The following is a 17,964-nucleotide window of genomic DNA, read 5'->3' on the forward strand; positions in this document are numbered from 1 at the left end:
TATTAACAGGTGTTTCTCCTGAGACCTGAGAGGTCGAGAAGGTGTACTGCTGAAATCATGATAGTCTTTTTTTAGAAAGGCTTGTGAAAAGCCCATTCTAGTAATCAACCCTGCTGGAGATAAATGCATGAATGAGTTTTTTTAAATCATGTTTTGACATCATCCAAGTTTGGCAATATTTTTGAGGTGGTAAAAAGCTGTTAAAATACCCAGTTGCCACCCCTGTTTGTAACAGAAGTATGTTAAATATAACACCTTTTAACAGATTTAAGTTCATTTTTATCCACAGATTGGATTTGGTCCTGATAAATTCCTCTCTGACAAAGATTTGGTATCCTCTATGAAGATGCTGCCTGCACTGTCTGTAAGTGTCTGATTACCTTTACACATAGAATTGTGATTGACTTCCACAATTAAGTTCTGTGTTGTTTGAACTGTGGTGTCTGGGGTAAATATGGTCATCTTGAGTAAAAACATACTAATGGTTACTAAATATATAAGTATACTAAAGGCACTGTTTCATGAAGTCATTGCATTGCTAATGAAGCTGTGATGAGCCAGGGTGGCAGTTTGCATAGTACGACAAAAAACCTGTAGGCCTATTATCATAGGTATACAACAGTGTCAAATATATCAGTAATGTTTATTTTTTGTCTATATTGTTATAGAAATCTTAATTTATTTAATTCTGAAGAAGTCGCCACTGGTTCTTGCTGAGTGACCTTCAACCTCTTCCTGCTTAAGGGCACTTCTTTCATTTATACATTAGGCCTACCTTATCAGTAGATAGGCCTATAGCTTTTTGGAGATAGTTTCTGCCTGTTTTTAGTCCTTTGCGTCCACAACAAAAGCATTTTCATTGTGTACAAGGGGAACAAGCCATGAGTAGTAGGCTATTTATAAAGGCAAAGTAAAATATAAATATATCGCGACTCAAGGTAGAGCTCTAGAGTCGCCAAAAACACCTGAAACTGAAGCTTTAAAGTCTAGAATGTTGGTTTGGCTTTTCATTGATTCACTAATCTGCCAAATTTTGAATTTAAATATTTTTTTAAATATGTTCATGCCAAAAATGGATGCATGCGATTAATTTAGATTATTTAGTCACCGAGTATGTAATTAATTCGATTATTTTTTTTAATTGCTTGACAGCCCTAATTTAACATGGCAGTGGTTGCTGCCCTAACAATGTAAAGGGCGTAAGGGATGGTCAGGTTTTTAAAATTATGCCTCTGGAAGGAAAGTGTCATCTCATGTATGTATTTGTTTGTTTGTTTGTTTATCCAGTGTCCCTTCATATACCCCGTCACATTTGCCACCACAAATGAATCTTCTGCACTGATAATTAGGATGTTCAATGAGAAAGGAACACTGAGAGACCACATCTGTAAGGTAAGAATTCTGTCCTTTCACATTTTTCATTGATGTTGCACCTCTTTTGTTGATGTTTCTTTTTTGTAAACTTGTAGATGTAGCTACAGTATACGTGCCTCATGGTGGATCCGCAGTAACGTCTGTAACGGTTTCGATTCCCGAAGTTGCGAGTCTGTGTCTGTGTCGGTTTTGGATAAAAGCGACACAGTCAACTTTATCAGTCTATTTTTCAGACATTTTGTGACAGAATATTTGTATAAATTCATCCCAGTTTTAAAGACTAGTGGTGAGAGTTTGAAATCATCTTTTTAATCCCAGGTGAAACCCAAAGAGCCCTTCCTGAAGAAATACTGTAATCCTAAAAAGATCCAGGGCCTGGAACTTCAGCAGATCAGGACATATGGGAGGCAGATCTTGGAGGTGAGCAACAAGAAGAAATTCAACTTTAGGACCACGACTGGATTTAGGATGGTGTTGATGTTGAATGCAATGAAAATTGCAATTGGTGTATTGATCTGAACAACGATGTGTTAAAATTTTGTTATTTCATAGGCCCTGAAATTTCTTCACGATAAAGGATTTGCATACGGTCACCTACATGCCTCCAATATCCTAGTAGAAGATAACACATGCAAGCTGCTGGACATAGAGAATTCTCTTCTGGGTCTACCCTCCTACTACAGACCTTATGTAACACAATTCAGAAAAATCAATGTAAGTGTTTAATTGATCATCATGTTCATGGACACCGTCAACAACTGGGTGGGACAGTATTTCTGTTACCTAACGTTATACCCTGATTTAAGCCATTTATATTAACATGTATTCATTTAGGAGACGCTTTTATCCAAAGTGACTTATTTCAAGTACAGTGCCTATAAAAAGTATCCACCCCCTTGGATATTTCCCCTTTTACTGCTTTTACAAATGGAATTTTGATCAATTTAATTTGGCCTTTTTTAACAATAATTTACAACAATCCCCTCTTTAATGGCAAAGTGAAAGCATTTGCGATTACATAAATATTCACCCCCTTCAAGTCAGCATTTACAGACAGGTGGTGCAATATAAGCAATATAACACATTCCAAGTTCCTTTTCCACTGCATGGTATCAGCTCAACACGCTTTTTTGGTTTTACATTAACAAAAACTGGTACCTGGTACTATTTTTGGTATCACCTCTGTTGAGGTTCCAAGCGAGCTGAGGCAATACCAAAAGGTGATGTGAAAGTATTGCACGTTACTGATTGGTTGCTATTGACATTGCTGTGTTCTGGATAAGACTGTCATTTAAAAAAAGAAATATCTTAGGCATAATCTACTGTGCTAGCACGACAAACACATTAATGTAACGCAGTCTAGGTCTGAAAATGGTCATTCACAACAGGTGCGTTAATTCAAATGAATAACTTCCTGCAGTTAAAAAAAAATGTGCATTCTATCTCATTATGAATTAACAAACGTTTTTTCATGGATTGAAATGAACATTAACATATACATACAAACACATGCCATGAATCAGAACAAACTCCCCTTGATTTCCTCCGTTGTTGATATTGCTGTGTGTCCCACGTTAATGACGCCATGCTAGTTTCCTTCTGCAGTCCTACTGTATAGGGAGGGAAAGTGAAAACCAGCGCCCCAAGTGGTTGCGTTCCTATCGAAGAGCAGCTCCAATGTTAAGTCCCATAGACCTATTCTTAAAAAATATTATGAAGCCAAATCAGCGAAGTTATCCACCAAAAATATCTGCTAATATCTACTAACTGAAAATGTTAGAACCTATTTTGCCTTCTTTAAAAAAACTAAATTGCTCCTTTTGTTTCATAAACAGACTACAAAAGAAGGCATGTGACTTTACCCTTCGACTTTACTCACCGTAGCATAGTTTGTTTATTAGGCTGGTTAGCAGTGACACTTAACACTTATGCCAGCTCTTCATGTGAATAGGAGCACAACACAAGTTACCCTAACATAAAGGTAATCACTATGCGGTTTACATCCCTCTCCGTCATTACAAAAATATGTTAAGCCAGTCAAGCAAATTGCCATTTTGATCAGTTAGAGATGAAGTGCCCAAACCAGTGACGTCACATGCAACTGTAGGTTGTTATCACCATGTTGCAAAAAAAACTCAAAACAATTCAACTGATCCTAAAAATAAAGTATATTATTAGTATAATAATATACTGATCCTAAATATAAAGTATATATTAGTATATAAAGTATATTACTAGAAGCAATAGAGGTGACCCCAATGCATACTGTAGCATATGGAAGGCATTCAACTAAGTGCCTAATGTGGACCGAGATATATTTTTTCTTAAAAACAATCCCATCACTCTGCTCAATCCCAAACTCTAGGAACGCAACCAGTAGGTGGTGATGAGATTTCCCTCCCTATGGCACCCAGCTACATTAAAGAGGGTACTTTTTTGCAATGGAAATGGAAAAGCTGGTACCATAACCGAGTAGAGTAGAGTTGAGCTGATACCATTCAATGGAAAAGGGATTTTAGTGCACTGTATCCTTGATTGTCTGCCTCCTAGTTGTCCCTGTCAAGGTTGGTCGTGGTCGTGGACATCTCAACAGGTGGGGGGGGCGACGTCACTGGGGTGCAGAGCTAGAGTTCAGTAGGGTGACGGCCACAGGAAGAAGCTTCCTCTGAACCTGCTGGTTCAGGTGTGGAGAAACCTGTAACGCTTTCCGGAGGGGAGTGGGGGTGAACAGTCTGTGGTTGGATGCTGCACGCCTTAGGCATGCATCGCTTGCCCTGTGTGGCCTCGATGGAGGGGAGTAAGGGAAACGATGATGCGTTGGGTAGTTTTCACCACCCTCTGCGGTGCTTTGTGGTCGGAAGCAGAGCAGTTGCTATACCGTGTCATATACTGTGATGCAGTTGGTGAGGATGCTCTCGATGGTGCAGCGGTAGAAGTTCACCAGGATCTGAGGAGACAGGTGGATCTTCTTTAGTCTCCTCAGGGAAAAGACGCTGGTGAGCCTTCTTGATCAGGGTAGAGCTGTTGAGGGTCCAAGAGAGGTCCTCAAAGTTGTGGACACCCAGAAACGTGAAGCTGGTATTACTATACTATACACATTTACTGCACTCAGGTGATCTCTATTTCAGTTTTAGGTCAGTCACTTTTAAGGGGGGGGGGGGGGGGGGGGGGGGGGGGGGCATTTATGCAATCACTTATTTTGCAATATATTTTTTAATTAATTAACATTAATTTGTAGAAATTTGCTTTCACTTTGACATTAAAGAGTAGATTCATTATTAAGGGGCATTATTGTAAAAAAAGGCCAAATTAAATCGAGATTCCATTTATAAAAGTAGTAGAAAGGGAAATAGCCAAGGGAGTGTGAATACTTTTTATAGGCACTGTATAGGGCCATTCTCCCCAGAGCAACTTGTGGTTAAGTGCCTTGCTCAAGGGCACAACGGTGGAAGCTGGGAATTGAACCCACAACTTGTCATGCTACTGCATGCTAGTCCAGCTCCCTAGCCACTATGCTACCACCGCCCAAGTCATAAATAGCATAGGCATAATATTATAACCTCCAACTGACCCAATAATCATATCATCTTGATGAATGAAACTGTTATAGAGAATGATTACATACGGGTGGTCCGTGTATGATTCGTTCATTTGATATTCAATTGAAAATCCAAAATCAAAAAAAGGAAAAAATTACTTGTTATTTCATTATTAGTGTATGTGATACAAACAAACAAATAATGGTTTGTTTTTCAGACTTTCGATTTCATGGTCAGATCAAAAGTAGAACATTCAGGGGTTTTGATATTTATTTTTTCCGATTGCTGTCACACAGAAATAATTTATTGACTTCCGTTGCCAGCCGCTGATTCTGTTGTGCAGTGTTAAATCAGACTATTAAACGATACAACTGCTGCCTTCCAATGACGTTGTCGACAATGGATCTGAACAGATAGATCAATAGAACATAGAACTACTTCCGTGCAATAACCTGGGCTGATACTACATAGGCCAGTCATTACTTCTATAAATCATGGGGCATAGCTATGGGCGATCACAATGTTTATAAATGAAACAGGCATGAGAAAAGGAGATGATTTTCTGACGATTCGCTAGGGATGGTCAAAAGACACTAAATCTAGCGACAAAATCACAAAATTGGCAACACTGAGCACATGTATTAAGGCCTAAAAGACCAAGAAAGTGACTTCGGATTGACTTCCAGGTCACAGAAATCGGAAAAATGAAATACATTAAATTTCGGCCCTGTGGTTGTTTTTTTTTTAAATGTTCTACTTTTGATCTGACCATAAAATGTTACACTGTTAAATAGTCATATTACTCAAAATGAAATGAATACTTGGACAACACTCTATTATTTGTTTTGGCTTGGAGGTGGCTATATTTTGATAGTGAAGCCAAACACTGCCATTTTTACATTCCAACTACATCTTCACATTTATATATTTTGCCAATTTTGTTGCCTTTGCTTATCTTTATCTTTTCTGGTTGCCTAGGCACAATCTCAAACAACAAAACTAGTAGACATGTGGCACACTGATTGCGAACAATCCCCTGATTCTTTTCACCAAGTGTCCTGACTACTCTTCCAGCGCTTTAACACATTGGGCGCACTAAGAGAGCAAAGATATGTTTGGGCTAATAACTGTTGACAATTGTGTGATAACTGTGTGATACTTCTCGTGGCAAATATTATTAAATATTTTGGTCATTGATGTTTGTTGTAGACAACAGAGGCCATTGATGTGTACTCATTTGGACACTTACTGTATGAAATGGTATACGGAAGACCACCAGATACTTTGCCCTTGGACCAGCTACCTCCAGCCCCTTTCACATCTGTGGGTTAGTGAGCAACTTCTAGTCCTTTATACAGGTTTACACATGCATAAGGTACAAGGTACTGATTATGTGGTCTTTGGTGTTGTGATACTTTATTCATTCATGCTTTCAGTGTCCTGTCATGAAATCTGGAGCGCTGTGTAGCTTCTGTCAGCAGAGATCAGCAGGCCCATGACACTATACATTTCAATTTAATATAAAGTGACATAATGTGAACGCTAATTTTTGTCCCACAGTCCTCCACCCAGATTAAGTTTTGACCCTTTATAGGGTAGAATTTGGGCACCTCTGGTTTGTGGTATATGTAAAAAAAAGGTTCAGATGTCAAATTTTTATGTCAGAAAAACAAATGCAACTAAGATTGTAAGGTCTATGGTCTATACATGCTCATTGACTATATGTTGGGAGCTCTCAGTAGCAGACTTTAAAATGAGATTCACATGCGCATGCACATTACCCTACATCCCACCCTCCCATTACCAGTGAAACTAATCACATAACCCCTTGATATGTAGCTGGGTGTTGTTTTTCTCCTCTTATTAGACTACCCTCTCAGAAAAGCAGAGTTATAAATGCTTCAGGGAATCACATGACATCTTACTATTTGAAGTTGAACCAAGTATAGTGTGTCACTTGCCATCTATATTACGATTCTGATTTCATGAGCTCATTAATCATGAATGATTAATAAATACAGTGGCTATAAAAAGTAGTCACACACTTGGATATTTTCCCCTTTTGTTGCGTTTATAAATAGAATCTATAATGTACAAAAAACTCAAAGCTGTATAAAGATATACAAGAATGTACAAAAAAACAGACAAAGTGAAAGTGGTTTTCTACAAAGTAATGTTAATTAATTACAAATATATAATCTAGCAGAAGTGGTTGCATTGAGTGCAGTGTATATATGTATAGTACAGTAGTATAAAGACACCTTTATAACATATATGGAAATCCTGATTCAGTCTGCAGGAGAACTGCGACTTGGTAGAAGATTTACAGTGAAAACTACATAGAAATGGTTTAAAGATAATAAGGTGAATGTTCTTGCATGGCCAAGACCTTAATCTATTAGAGAATTTGTGGATGGACTTGAAAAGCGTAGTTCTCACCCAGTCCCTATGTAACTTGATAGAACTTCAGCAGTTTTGCAAAGAAAAATCGAGTAAAATTGCAATATCCAGATATTCAAGCCTAATTGAGACCTATCCACGCAGACTCTGTACTGTTATTGCAGCCAGAGGTGAATTTACTAAATACTGACTTGAAGAGGGTGAATATTTATGCAATCGCTCATTTTGAATTGTATATTTTTAATTAATTAACATTACTTTGAAAAAATTTTTTTTGTAAATTCCTGTCAAATCCAAATTATTTTGACCATGATTCCATTTATGAAATCAATAAAAGGGGAAAATATCTAAGGGTGTGCATACATTTTATAGTACTGTAACTGGTCATGCAGTTTCTGATCTGCTTCACTTTGATCCCCTCAGTGCCTGTGTTGCAGTCCATTCTGTCCACTGAGGCCTGTAAAACAGGGATGCCCTCCGTTCTACAACTTTTACAGACACCGTAAGTCACACCCCATTCTCCCCTTTTCCCATCTATTGCCTCCATTCATTTACTCACATCACACTCGCTAAACATTGTAACTTACTGCACAGAATTGGTTTCTTGCCGTACAGACACATCTCTGACTGTTGATTTGATAGCACTCTGCATTGGTTTTAAACAGACTATTCAAAGATGTGTTGCTGTTTAACTCGGAGAAGGCCCAGTTCAAGGTAAATTATTTCCCTGTAGGCGGTGGTCAGATGTCTTTTAGTTATAACTAACAATACCTTGATTACATCAACTTTATGTGTGTATATGTATGCATGTCAGCATGTATGAATGACTATGTGTTTTTGTGTGTGAACTCTGTGTGTGAAAATTACACATGAATTATGTAAATTATTAATTACCCTTTTCTCCCCAAAATAGATCACCACCAAATTAAAAGAGGCATTGAAAACTGCCAAAGACAGCCTGGAAAAGAGACTTCAGGAGGAACAGAAAATTGTCAGTTCTGTGCCATACCATCTCATGCTGTGTAGAATTGGTGGTATTATTGGGTCTAGATATAGCAGTATTCATGCTAGTTGTATAAGTCATGACATAATGCATCCTCACACCCAATATACATTTACTGCCCCTTTATATAAACAAACAGATATAAGATTTAATAGGGCAGTGTGTTTTCTGTCATTAGATTCATCAGCACAGAAGGTTGACCAGAGCACAATCTCACCACGGTTCAGAGGAAGAGAAGAAAAGGAGGAAAATTCTAGCAAGAAAGGTATACATGTGCATGTCCCATATGATGCACCCTCTCAGTTATTTGACCTTGTGACTCAGTGAATGATCACATTATTTTGCTGACCGAAATCTTTTTTCTTTAGAAATCCAGACAGTCAACTTATGAGAATGAAGAGGACCTCTCTGTGAAGTACAGTAACAATTCTGGTAAGTGAAGTACAGTAACAACTCTGGTCTTTATAATGGCACCCAGAACAGTTAATAGTATCTTTTGGATTGTTTCTGAGCATTCTATGGAACAAAACATGGATGTATTCAGTGAGGGGAAAAATTCCCTAGGTGTAATAAAAACTTTCAACAGACACTCACATTATTCCTGCACAGTGTGTGAACAAGTTAGTTAAAGCATACACACAGGACATTTAGGCTCAATCCCAATTCTCTGTTTAACCCCTTCCCCTACTTCGATATTTTACAACATATACGTTAGACCGGCACATCCGGGAACTTGACTCGTGACAAACGTTCCCGCCCCTTTCGGGGGGAAAACAAACAACCCCTCTCATTAACTCCAACGCAAATTAGGGTCAATAAACGTAATTCGTACAGAAATCGCAGGAGTAAATAATAACAAAAAATACCACAAATCAATATGACCACTCAATACATAACCACTTTGCCGGTCGTTGACCGTGAAAGATACCTACAAAAGCTTAATTCAATTAATATCAAAACATGTCCCTTCAGTCTCCCGAGTAGGCTACGAAGTGGTGCAACAACCCCACTCAGTGACCAGAAGTGTCATACGGTCTTCTCTTCTTATGGCTTGTAGCCATAATTTTCTTCTGTCAGGATTTTTTTTGAGGACATGGTAGGCAAAAGAAACTCAGGGAGGGGTTCTTAGCTGTGTGGTTGGTACATGTCTACCGGTTCACTCTGGCTTGTTCTGAGGGAATGTTTTCCCCTCAAAAGGGGCATGGCGCAAACAACCTGCTCTGTGTGACGCGGGTCCGGTTGTAAGTATCCCAATGGTCGTTACTTGACATCAGAAGCAATCGCTACCTGTAGTTGATGCGAGGAGTCAGCAGCAGTAGGTTATGCAGCATTCATATCAGACGAGCGGTAAAAAAGCTAAGCGAATTTTACTGCTGCTGGACTTAAATTACATTTCGGACATGGTATGCTGCCAATTTGTCTTGTCATACTACGTGTCACCACCAGGGGAAGTGCAATTGAATTTCGTTCCTATGTGCAATGACAATAAAGGCATTCTATTCTATTCTATTCTATTTCCGGTGTATCAGACATGGAAATGCGTAAAATGCATGACTTTCATGCAAATAATGATGTGCTGTTAACATTCGCAAAATAGATTTTTGAAAATGTCCTCATGTAGAACAGGACCTTTAATATATGATCACAAGATTGAATGCAACATAAAACAATTATCGTTTTAATATTAAAATCCTTACTAATGCCAACATTTTATATTAATGAATCTCTCGGTGTGCTTGTTTTTCTGGTGTGAGCAGTGTATGTTGGGTATTTCTCTTACCCCTTGGTTTCAAGAACCTTTAGGGAACGTTCCCTGATGGTTATATTAAGGATACATTGGTAACACTTTATTTTAATGTGTCGCTGTTACAGTGTACTTACCTAATTAGGTGCAGTGGTACAACCTGTGTAACAACATGTACTATCAGGTACTATCATTGTACTTGCATAATGTATTTGTGAGTACCTACATATAGTTGTTACAATGTAATACTGAGTGCTGAGGCAAAGAGCTGACCTGAGACCTGCTGGATGGGGTAAATCGGATCATGATAGATTTGATATACAAAGCATGCTTAGCTCCAGTCAAGGCCTCATTGTCTTCAGTGTACATGTAACAGCTGTGCTGCTACAACCTTGTTACTCTTTGATACAGTGGAATAAACTGGAACAGGTCTTGTCTTGGAACAGGTCTACTAATTCACATGTACTGTGTGGTGTAACAGCAGACACGTTTCAACACATCAATTACAGTACAGGATGCATAACATCATTGACAGGATGTATATATGTAGATGTAAGTACTTAACTGGTACACTTAATTTTAATGGGTTTATGCCACTGTATCAAAGAGCAATAAGTGTGTACCAACACAGTTGATATATGTACTATGTAGTGAATTAGTAGACCTGTTCCAAGACATCGAAGACATAACATACATGTCATATGTACATGTAAGTAATTAACTGGTACACTTAATAGGTTTATTCACTGTATCAAAGAGTAACAAGGTTGTAGCAGCACAGCTGTTACATGTACTGAAGACAATGAGGCCTTGACTGGAGCTAAGAATGCTTTGTATATCAAATCTATCATGACCAGATTTACCCCATCCAGCAGGTCTCAGGTCAGCTCTTTGCCTCTGATGAAAATTTAGGCAAATTGGCAAAGTTTTGTAAAAGCACTCAGTATTACAATGTAACAACTATATGTAGGTACCCACAAATACATAATGCAAGTACAATGATAGTACCTGATAGTACATGTTGTTACACAGGTTGTACCACTGTACCTAATTAGGTAGGTACACTGTAACAGCGACACATTAAAATAAAGTGTTACCGATATATTTTTTTATCTACTATCTATAGTTTTGTGCAACTGTCAAGGAATCTTTTGGGAACGTTCCCTGATGCTTATATTAACACTGTAAAAAATGGGTCTTTTTTGTCTTTTCCCCCCAAAATTGCACTGTGCATACTTCAGAGGGCACTGTTCCCACCTCTTTTGGGGCCTACCATCAAATGCTTGACCTCTTAAGAAAGCTCAGACTCTGTAGTTTCTCAACAAAACAATCAGAATAGCTTTGGGAAGTACTGGCACCGACTTACATATGCTAGAATATTGTTTTTTTTTTTATTTCTGCCAGATAACAAGCATCTCTGAACTGACCACATTTCAGCCCTCTAGGTCAGGGGTCCCAACCTTTTATGTACCATGGAACGGTTTGATTCCTATTTTTTTTTTTTCACGGACCGGGGGGGGGGTTTGGGGGTTCCATGTTCCATATGTGTTGTGCATGCATTACTTGAAAAGAACTAGCTCCAGTTATGTATGAACAGTGAAGGTAAGATCTCTTGTGAAAAACGTGAACTTGAAGAAGTGAAAATTGAACAATATGAACTATGAATATTGAACAACTTGAAGCTACATCTATAAGTGTGAACATGCTTAACAAAATATGGGAACAAAACATGGGAACTAAACGTGCATTACGAATATAATCAGTGGGAGCCCTGCTTGTTTCCCTGCAACAAGAAGCTTCCATCTGGGGGTGATGGAAGACAGTGACACAGTGTGTTTGAAATGTCCAGTCGATTGCGCAATTTGTCTAGTTGCAGTCATTGCCGAAAACCCGGCCTCGCATAGATACGTGGTGGGAAACGTTTTCAGCGCTTTTACGGCTATCTTGGGATATTCTGCTTTGGTTTTGATCCAAAAACCCGCCAGAGAGGTTTCCTTATACACACTCTTAAGACCACCGTCATTTGCAATTTCGATCAACTGCTCTTCCTCCTGCGCTGACAAGTTAGGACTATTCGGGATATTGACAAATGGGTTGCGGACCCACTCATTGGTTTGCCGTGAATCTTTGAAGGATGGGAAGTAACGCTCAAACTCATTTGAGAGCGCAACAAGGTGATCGCGCACCAGCTGCGAGAGAAAGGGCCCTGCCTCAGTCTCTCCCAAAACCCCCACTACTTTTTGGAACATATCAAATACACCCCGGTCCACTCGTCGTCCCTACAAATCAAGCTTGGCTTTAAATGCAGCGACTTTATCTGCCAGTTTAAAGACAGTCGTCATTCTCCCCTGGAGTGACAGGTTGAGGTCATTAAGCAACCCGAATATGTCACACAGGTAAGCGAGTTTTGACACCCAGTCCTCATCACTAAAATGTGCAGCTAACAGTGACTTTTTTTCTGCTCTCGCAACTCAAACACTCTGGCCAGTGACCTGCTAAAGATGCTTGTTTTTTGTTGCTCATTCTAGCAGTTTAGCTAACTTCGTGTGACACTACCGTTCGCCAAGAACTGATCAAGTGAAGTGAGCTGACCTGAGGCTGCGCAGCGCTGAAGGCAATATGTAAAAGTGTTTAAGGCAGGACAGACAGACGTAAGAAAATAGACCTTGCAAAATGCAAACATGCGTGCAATCAAACAACTGCATATAGGCCTATGCCATGTAAAAACGTGACATTATTGCAAATTAAATTTAGTTTAGTTTGCATGCATTTTCTTTTAAACTCATGTCGTAGGCTACGGCCCGGTTAGGAATGTCCTGCGGCCCGGTACCGGGTCGCGGCCCGTTGGTTGGGGACCGCTGCTCTAGGTCACTTGATATGACTTTAGAAACACAACTGAGCCCTAGCACCAGGTCTTGTGAAGCTGTGTGCAAAAGTAGATCAATATAGAATGAAAAATGAGTACTTTAGACCATTATTTACCAAGGTATGCTCATGCGTTTTGTAAAATGCCTTATGGAAACTCCCCATAGGACTTTTGGTTACCCAAAATGCATACTGACAATACAATTAAAATGAAAAGTAACACTGAGGTTTCTTGTAGACTATTTGGATTGTATATCAGAGGTTCTGATATAGAATGACTACACAAAATATGGAATAATTACACAAAAGTCTATTTTTGCATTTTCCTTGTTGGTTCAATGGATGTGTTAAAGATGAACTATACATCTGCACAACTAGTATTTGATAAAACAACATGAATATTCAATTTCTATGGATTCCTGTGAATATTTCAATACCCAATATGCTGCATCTACTTATTGCTAAGGATATACACTGTAGCTAGAAGATAGGGAAACACCAAAGGCGGAGGAGGGGGAGGAGGGCATTTTTGATTAAATTTAATTGAGACATCGCAAGATTAATCTGACAATGTAAAGCACTATACAGATTGTACATGGAAAAGGTTGTCATGTATGGATTCCCAAGAGTCCAAGCTTTCAGATTGTGTTTAACATTACTATACTACATAGCAATATGGTGAATACAATTGATTTTGAATGGTGGGGAAGGGGGGTACAGTAGGTGTTCCAATGATGGAACGCTGTTCTTTAATGATACATTTTTTTATTCTTTAATTGACGTTCCCAGAACAGTTTTGTGCAACAACTGTCAGGGAACATTTTGGGAATGTTCGCTGAGGGATTAACTAAGGTCGAATCTTTGTATAATCAGTGGAGTAGATTGCCTAGCAACAATAAACTTATGTTAGCTCGACCCAAAGGTTCAACCAAAGATAAGCTAGTATTATACTTTTAGCTCTCCGTCTGGTTCGACCACGGATTCAATAAAGCACAGTGCCCGCTTAGTAAGCTACAATTTTTCTCTGCTTGTTTTAAACATGGTTCAAAGAACATTCCATGAACATTCCCAGAACCAAAGATTTAACCATGAAGGAACGTTCCGGCGCTGTCAAGAAAACTTTCCTGAATGACCGTGAGTGAACGTTAGCAGCGAACGTTCCTGTATTCCGTAAATTGTATCACCACCCAATTGTGCTCCTTGGCTGCGAGAATATATGAATGATGAGATGAATGATCAGTAACTACGATGGTGCAACACTATGCTGCAGTGGCGCCATGCATGAACAGACATGTAGTACCACAAAACTACTGTAGGGTTAGTTCAGCAATTTTGCCCAGCCCAAAGTCAAAGGATTCAAAACATACATAAAAGTTAAATATTTACTACGTTTAGAATGACCAACCATGTTTGGAGTCATAGAATCAACAGAAATGTGTGCCCTTTGGGCATTGTTCTGGAAGTTTTTCTGGAGGTGAAATTTTGTGGTTGAGCCCTACTCTCCCTTGAAACAGGCTCAGGTGCCAGCTCCCCACCCACGTGCCCCTCCTCCCCTACCCCACCATCGACATCAGGTATGTGCCCTGCCCACCATCATGACGTGCAATTGTCAAACCTGCCCCTGTGGTATTAGATTTCCTTGCTTGAACCTCATGTAGGCAAGTGCTCCCCCAACTAGTGATCGGATGTGCAACGCTCACAGCATGTTTAGTAAAAGTCTGTTGATTTAACAATGTCACTAAATGCAGTTTACCGATTTTTGAATGTTAGAACTAGATAGTGATACACATTTTAGGGTTTAACATCAACCTACACTGTCTTTCCTCAGTCCTCATTATTTCCATCTAACTTATACCTCACCATCATCTTATCTGTCTGTAGAATGTGTATTGTTGATTCCGCTCATAGTAAAAAATGAACAGTAATATGTATCTTCCTCTCCCACTCCCTCCTGCCCCCCTCTGCTGTCTTCCAAGTAGAGCATGCACCATTTTGAACGTGTGTGGGGTAAAGTAATTCAATAATGATTCCTTCCTGTTTTAGGGTGCATTTTTACCTGGTAATAGCATTGGACATTATGCTATCAATAGCAACTTGACACCTCCACCTGCACCTGCCTACACACTTCACTTATTGGATATCACTTCCCTGCTTGATAAGCAATTAAACACATACAGAATTTCTGATGACGACGACCAAATGCGTTATTTCTTTTACCTATGCGGCATTAAAGACAGGTCTTAAATATCAGTGATACTCATTAGCTCTGTTGCTGTCAGTTAAGCTTGTTTTGCATGGCAGTGAGCCACAAATAGTGCCATGCCTTTAGAATAGATAGACACAAATAGAAGCATAGTGTAAATCAGTAAATCCGTGGCCTACTGGTTAGCGCTTCGGACTTGTAACCGGAGGGTTGCCGGTTCGAACCCCGACTAGTAGGCACGGCTGAAGTGCCCTTGAGCAAGGCACCTAACCCCTCACTGCTCTCCGAGCGCCGCTGTTGTTACAGGCAGCTCACTGCGCCAGGATTAGAGTGTGCTTCACCTCACTGTGTGTTCACTGTGTGTTGAGTGTGTTTCACTAATTCACGGATTGGGATAAATGCAGAGACCAAATTTCCCTTACAGGATCAAAAGAGTATATATACTTACTTACTTATATACACAGCACTTTGCTAACCTGGCAGTGATCCCTCTTTTCTATTAAGATATTGCTATCCAAATTTGCTATATTGCCAGATATTCTCCCTCACACACACAAAACCTAACCTTACAAAATGTAGTAATGGCATATTGTCTTTCCATTAGTCTTGTAATAATATATAATATTGGTATGTAATGTCATTGTATCTATTAATATTCGGTTAAAAAAGGAACTGTATATTTCAGTTTGTGACTTTTAATGAGCCTAGAAGGGGGTCTTCCAGCAGCACAGCATACAGCTCCACCCTCTCCATTACACCATAAAAAACATACACAATTTCATGGCAAAATTCATAAATCGGTTAATATAAACCTCAATCAATCAATCAATCAGTAAAATTACCAGTAGGCCTATTAAAAAAAACACTATAACACACCAGCCTACAAAATTTGCCTGTTTGTTGCAAACTATTGCCCAAAATATCTCTGTGGGCTTTCAAAAATGATGTTTTATGATTGTTTGTTAGTATGAGCACAGTTTATGCAGAGATCATCCATTGAATACAGTCAATCAGTGTGGCCCTGCCATGGGCACATTAGCGTTCACTGCTATATAATCTGCTATTCAGTGTGAATATTCCAGACCACCTCAAAAAGTGGCCTTGGGGATCAGATCTTGCATATTGAGTGTATCCATACCTGTGCTTAGAGGTGTCGACTCGCTATCAGATAGGAAAAAATCCAATGCCAGGTGAAAACACACCCTTAAAGTTGCAGCATACCCTGTCCTTTCAGCAGAAACACCTGACCCTCTCCACACCTTTCCTCAGAAAGTGCTGGGGTTCTCCACATCCCTTCACATTACTGTTGGCTAGTTAAAGGAACACGCCACCCAATGTCAGTAGTAATATATGTTCTTACCTTAACTTTCACGAGTTGAGTCATACCTCTCCCGTGTCACATGCACTCAAACGCTCTGGTGCGCGGCTGGACTGTGTTAGCATGTTGCTATGCTAGCAGGCTTTGCCGTAACTAGCCGTAGAAGTAATCAAAAACATCCACGTTTTCCCGACTTAAATACAGTTGCACGAGTAGTTGATAGAAATGTCTACGGCCACGCAACATGAAACGTGGCGATTTTCCAAGCGAATAAACAGGAGAATTACAATGTGTGGCGCAATAGCACTTGGGAGTACTTCGACCTAGCGTAGTAGTCTTCGACTTGCCTCTTGCCACTATTCACTCCATCTGAGGCAAGCGAGGCAATAGGCCTATAGGCCCGACGGTAATTGTAAAGCAATTTACAAAAGATTCACTGAACAAAAATGCTGATGTGGTACATGAAAATTTAGCTAAAAATGTGGAGAATGCAATGCAATCAAGCATTTTGGACGATATATTGTCACAAGCTGGCAGAATAGGCAACAGGCCGATGTGCGTTTTATTTGGAGACTGTTTTGCGAGACAGAGACTCAGTTTGCTGCTGATATTCTGGGGATAGGCTACAACATAGCCAATGTACGAATTTAGCTTTTTAATATATTTTCTGCATTGGATCAGTCTTTCTAGAACAGGCAAGGGCTTTCTAGCCTCACGTCAGCAGCGCTGCATCACCCATATAGCCTACATTAAAACAACCAGCGGATGGTGGGCGGGTGCGGTTTTGAAAATTGGTCAAAAAACTTTGGTGCTGATGGATGATAAGTTTTGCTATGCAGTTATGGTTGAAATAATAGCCCATCAGCGCATCTCTAGTGTGTGTGCCTCTCTCTCGCTCAGAGGGGAGGGAGAGGCTGAGGGTCGATCCAGCATGGATTCTAAACTCTGTGGTGGATAGGATCTACAATTAGGTGTTAACAATACTACTACGCTAGGTCGAAGTACTCCCAAGTGCTATTGCGCCACACATTGTAGTTCTCCTGTTTATTCGCTTGGAAAATCGCCACGTTTCATGTTGCGTGGCCGTAGACATTTCTATCAACTACTCGTGCAACTGTATTTAAGTCGGGAAAACGTGGATGTTTTTGATTACTTCTACGGCTAGTTACGGCAAAGCCCGCTAGCATAGCAACATGCTAACATAGTCCAGCCGTGCACCAGAGCGTTTGAGTGCACGTACCGACACGAGAGAGGTATTACTCAACTCGTGAAAGTTAAGGTAAGAACATATATTACTACTGACATTGGGTGGTGTGTTCCTTTACATTTAAAGTGGTCTGAAAAAAGACATTGTAATTGAAAATTCACTTTATTTATACAAGAATATTATTTATTATTATTATTTATATTTGTACAAGAAATGTGCTGCTTTGAACAGGGTTAATGCAACTTTAATGTATCACAATCTGCAATTCAAATTACTTTTTGGAAATTTCAAAGATAAATGACTTATCACCA

General features: G+C 39.5%; 1 protein-coding gene across 7 annotated transcripts in view; it reads left to right on the forward strand.

The window, feature by feature from the left end:
* Positions 1 to 17,964, forward strand: part of pxk (PX domain containing serine/threonine kinase) — a 44,949-nt gene that overhangs the window by 22,757 nt on the left and 4,228 nt on the right. For 4 of the 7 annotated variants that reach the window (XM_042090024.1, XM_042090027.1, XM_042090026.1 and 1 more), the window contains 11 exons: positions 290 to 364; positions 1,288 to 1,392; positions 1,693 to 1,794; positions 1,927 to 2,088; positions 6,123 to 6,240; positions 7,737 to 7,815; positions 7,979 to 8,027; positions 8,227 to 8,304; positions 8,495 to 8,581; positions 8,685 to 8,748; positions 14,440 to 14,499. In XM_042090024.1, the coding sequence (XP_041945958.1) occupies positions 290 to 364; positions 1,288 to 1,392; positions 1,693 to 1,794; positions 1,927 to 2,088; positions 6,123 to 6,240; positions 7,737 to 7,815; positions 7,979 to 8,027; positions 8,227 to 8,304; positions 8,495 to 8,581; positions 8,685 to 8,748; positions 14,440 to 14,499 (979 nt within the window). Of the gene's footprint in view, positions 1 to 289; positions 365 to 1,287; positions 1,393 to 1,692; positions 1,795 to 1,926; positions 2,089 to 6,122; positions 6,241 to 7,736; positions 7,816 to 7,978; positions 8,028 to 8,226; positions 8,305 to 8,494; positions 8,582 to 8,684; positions 8,749 to 14,439; positions 14,500 to 14,904; positions 14,933 to 14,968; positions 15,253 to 17,964 lie in introns of those variants that run through there. The other 3 variants (XM_042090029.1, XM_042090030.1, XM_042090025.1) reach the window with 3 other exon arrangements.

The sequence above is a fragment of the Alosa sapidissima genome, chromosome 4 (assembly GCF_018492685.1).
Source record: "Alosa sapidissima isolate fAloSap1 chromosome 4, fAloSap1.pri, whole genome shotgun sequence".
Lineage (NCBI taxonomy): Eukaryota > Metazoa > Chordata > Actinopteri > Clupeiformes > Clupeidae > Alosa > Alosa sapidissima.